The sequence below is a fragment of the Montipora capricornis genome, chromosome 1, assembly GCF_036669925.1.
Source record: "Montipora capricornis isolate CH-2021 chromosome 1, ASM3666992v2, whole genome shotgun sequence".
Lineage (NCBI taxonomy): Eukaryota > Metazoa > Cnidaria > Anthozoa > Scleractinia > Acroporidae > Montipora > Montipora capricornis.
Genome location: NC_090883.1, coordinates 40,945,042 through 40,949,534, shown reverse-complemented (window position 1 = coordinate 40,949,534; position 4,493 = coordinate 40,945,042). Strand labels below are relative to the sequence as shown.

General features: G+C 39.5%; 1 protein-coding gene across 1 annotated transcript in view; it reads left to right on the top strand.

Moving 5' to 3' along the window:
• LOC138044034 (FYVE and coiled-coil domain-containing protein 1-like) overlaps positions 1–2,809 on the top strand; it is a 24,351-nt gene extending 21,542 nt beyond the window's left edge. The window contains exons 16-19 of the mRNA XM_068890630.1: positions 334–785; positions 1,454–1,513; positions 1,951–2,060; positions 2,230–2,809. Of these exons, the coding sequence (XP_068746731.1) occupies positions 334–785; positions 1,454–1,513; positions 1,951–2,060; positions 2,230–2,299 (692 nt within the window). The 3' untranslated portion in view covers positions 2,300–2,809. The remainder of the gene's footprint in view (positions 1–333; positions 786–1,453; positions 1,514–1,950; positions 2,061–2,229) is intronic.
• Positions 2,810–4,493: the final 1,684 nt, after the last annotated feature.

Here is a 4,493-nt window from a genome sequence, read left to right as displayed (position 1 = left end):
GAGATGAGGTATTTGCATTGATGAAGTATTTGCACAGTTGTATTCATCGTAATAACTGAAAGCGAACCGTTTTCAAATTTGTGCCTAGATCCAAATGCTGTCCGTCAGCGCTTGAGGTCTGATAGGAAACACTTTTCCTTGTCACTGTATTCTACCAATTTTGTATCCAGTCCTGGGCGTGGTATTTGGAACGCTGCGCTTAATTCAATATTCGATCATGGGTATTGTCCAAGGTGTTTTGGGCCATAGAAACAAATGGTCACCCATGCGCTTGGACTAGTGTGCTTGTCCTATTACGTGACACGAAAACTGGTTTCTTGAATTCTTTTTTAGGTCCTAACACCTCTCAAAGCGATCAGCTGGAGCCTTCTCAGTCCAGATCCACCAGGAATAACCCAACTAATGCAAAGGATCGAAGGAGTAGTGACACAAGCAGCAGGGAACATAAATACACCACCCTGAAATCAGTAACAAAAACGAAATTAGAACACGCGAAATCAAATGAAAACCCCACTTTCCAAAAAGACGACAAAAATGAAGAAGGACAAGAGGACGGAGAATATGAATTTGTAAACGCAGACGAGGAAGATACGTCCGAGGGACTTGAAACTCAAGTGGAGGTGAAGGGATCAGACATTAGAGAAGATTTGGTTATACCCTCGCTTAATGAGGAGCCTGGTCCATTTTGGCACGTGACCATTCCCCCAGGGAAACGTCATTTGATCCAAGTTTTAGTGGCGACGCCAAGGGTGACGCTGTCTTGGAAATTTAGCACTGAAAAAAAGGTAACAAATCTAATTTGTAAATTTCGCCAAGACCCCAAAACGAAGCAATAGCCACCAGTCTTCCATTATTCAATGAACAAATTAAAAATCTAAGGGAAGTTTTAGGTCGTTAGAAGCAACAATATGGAACATGAACACGAGACGTTCTTGAGCGACGGACGGAAACCGGAAGTGATTATTTCGCGTGCAAGCAGCCTTGTTCCCTTTAATTCTCCCGCCCCGGGAGAGGTCCTGGAAACGAGTTTGGCATGCCAGGAAAAGTAGTTTCTCCCACAGTTTTAAAGTTATCGTCTTCAGTGGTGAAAGATACTCAACGATACAAATGTGTTGTGTTTTCAATCCAAGTACAAGAGAAGAAAAGCTCAATTCGTGCTTTTAAGCTCTAATAAAGCAGCGAAAACTCTCTCGACTATCTTACTGAAAAGAGACTATTCGCACATGACCAAAATGGGGATGAGTTGAATCGGTGAAAAAAGTCCGATCGACGTTTTGACCTTTCCACAATTTTGTGGTTTGTTTTTTGTGGTTTTGTTTGTTTGTTTCTTTTCGTATTTCTTGATTCAATTGTTACCGGTGTTTCAAGTTTAGGTTGAGTGGATTTTGACTTTAACCTTGGAGACAATGCCTGTTAAAACTTAGTTGCGTTTTGTTGTTGTTGGTTTTTTTAGAGCATTCGTTTTGGAGTTGCTTTTAAGCTGTCAGAGACAAAGAAGGATCATGAATGTGTGGTAACGGAATCTTATAGTTAGAACATGGAAAAATACCAGCACGTTTATTTGCCCCCTATATTAATGCCTCTTGTAAAACTTTGAATACAGGATCGGGTCAGTACTTCAAGAAAGTGTCTAGACGTTCTAGTGCTGGAGCACTAATTGAGGACACTGTAAATTGAAATTAACAAATCAACACAATTCAGATCAAATCAAATTTTTGGTTTTTGAGGAGAGGGGAAAACCGGAGTACGCGGAGAAAAACCCCTCAGTGCAGAGTGGAGAACCAACAAACTCAACCCCCATATGACGCCGAGTCTGGGAATCGAACCCGGGCCACATTGGTGGGAGGCGAGTGCTCTCACCACTGCGCCATCCCTGTACACCTAACCGATTTCTCCATTAGTCATTTATTTATTTATTTATTTATTTATTTATTTATTTTTGTTTTTAAGACTGTTGTGCCGTCATCTCAATACAACTGTCATTTGGAAGCAGTAAATGGTGAAATACAAGATGTATCTCCCGGAGTCTATATCCTGGTTTTCGACAACTCATTTTCAAGGTATGAATTATTAAGTGTCTACGTTTTTCGTGTATTTTGACATCACTTTTGTTTTGCCATAACATCGTCATCATCATCAACATCGTTGTCGTTTGCGTCTCTGGGCCAGAAGTGTCTGTCTTATCTTGACTTCAAAAGCAGGATGTTACATTTGATTTTTTTTCTGCAGGTTTACTTCGAAGCGTTTATTCTGCATGGTACAAGTATCACGTAATGATTTGAGCGAGGATGACAGCTAACCAAGTTGAAGTAAAAATAGAGAAAATATTGGCACGTTTTAAATACAGGATGGCAACCAATTAATCTTGTCAGCTTTTTAAGACAGCCCCCATCGACCAATAAAATCATCTGCCGTTAGCTCTGTAAGTTGGCTTCTTTTGAGATGAAAGGTTTAAAACAAAATATTAAGGGTATATTTTAAGAGAACTTAATGTTTAAGATCCAATTATTAAATATATTTATATCTTAATACTCTTGTTTCTTAAAAAAAGATTTATAAGTAAAAGTCACCTTGAAAGAGGCATATTCTAGGTAAAATATTGGGTTTCATTTGAAGTGTATCAATGCAAATCATATTGTAATATTCACGGTGCCACTTTTTGAACATACTTTCCAAGCCCTGGATATTTAGTTGAATATATGGGCTTTAAACTAAAGCGTTCAGATATAGAATATCAACCTTTGAAAAATCACGCACGCATCTTGTATTGGTTTCCTGAAGTTGTTTGCGTAATAAATGATCTATTTTGAATTGAAGCTTTTTTTCATTCCTGAGTTATCTGTCCTACCAACCATGAAAAGGATTCTCTTTTTCTCGCTGTCTGTTGAAATCTGTCCACGACTGCTCATGGTTGGTGTCGGGGGGGAGGGGGGTGGGGGAAGAACTCCCATATAAAAAGGGGAGGGATGCTCGTCGTCTCGCTTAGGGGTGTAAATTTCTGGTTTTGGTCTCACTTAGGGTGTTCTGGGCAAAACGCCATCATATGTAGCCGCGAAGGTCTTCTTTAGGGTTGCGCGCGAAGAAATATAGAAGTGTATCTTTACTTTAGGGGTCAGAAAAAGTATGGGCCAAGCCCAGATTGGTCTCCTTTAGGGGGTTAATTTAGAATTTCCGACGAGCATCTCTCCCCTTTTTGTATGGGAGTCCCCCCCGGGCTTGGTGTAAGGTAAAGGTAAGGTGAAATCTTTATTTAGACACGGTATTTCCTTCAGGACTTGACAATAATGAATTAAAGAAATCTAACTATCTAGCTAAATTAAATTACAAATACTACAATAAAAGAAATGATAAAAACCTGCTTTACAAGGAAGCCGTGTATAAAAGCAAAATGAGAACTTACATAAGACTACTATTAAAATGGTAGTTCTTCAACTTAGATTTAAATTCATTAAGAGAGAGCGACTGTCGACGAATATCCAAGGGCAGACTATTCCACGATACAGCTCCGCTATAGGACAAACTTCTTTTACAGTAATCAGTGCGGGGCTGAAGGATGGCAAGTATCAGAACGAAAGACAAAGTACGAACTAAGATAGTCCGGTACCATATTATTTACAACCTTATACATCAAAATTGATTTATTAACAAGGCGTTGACGGTCTGGTTTAACCCAGTTTACCATCCGCAACAGTTCATCAGTACTACGATCGTAATTTGAATACGTTATGACGTGTGCAGCTCGGTTTTGCAATTTTTGTAACTTTTGAGAAAGATTCTTCTAACAGGATCCCCACACCGAGCCACAGTAATCGAGATATGGTTGGACTAGTGAATTGTAAATGGAAGTAGAGTCTTATATGGGACCGAGTACCTAACACGTTTAATGGCGCTTATACCAGAAGCAACCTTTCTAGAAAGCTCGTTGATATGACACTCCCAAGTAAGATTTTCGTCAATATGTACACCTAAGGATTTCACAGTCGAGACTTGCTTTATCGGAAACTGGTTGATTGTGGCAATGGGATTTGCTGTAAAATGTAATAATAACCTTTGCTTAGAACAAATCTGCAGGAATTCCGTCTTATTTAAAGTTAGTTTGTTGGCTGCAAGCCTCACAGGAAAAGTAATACTAGTATCATCGGCGTACATCCTTGGTTGGGAATGCTGGAGACAATTAGGCAGATCATTTATACATTTATAGAAGGGGCCCCAGAATCGTTACCTGTGGAACACCACTGCGAAGGAACCTTTTGGACGATTTATTACCGTTTATTAGGCACGTTTGGGTTCGGTTCTTTAAATTAGAAGAGAACCATTGGTTAATGGAAACCTGAATACCATAAGCTTGTAATTTTGAAAGAAAGTATTAGCCACCCGTGTAGGGGAAATCCCAGGCGTAGTACTTTAAATTCTTCAGCGCAAAAAATAGTCTTGTGCGTGTAAGTGGCACGGAGAGTGAAGACTTGTCGTTAAAAATTTCTAATTTCCACTTT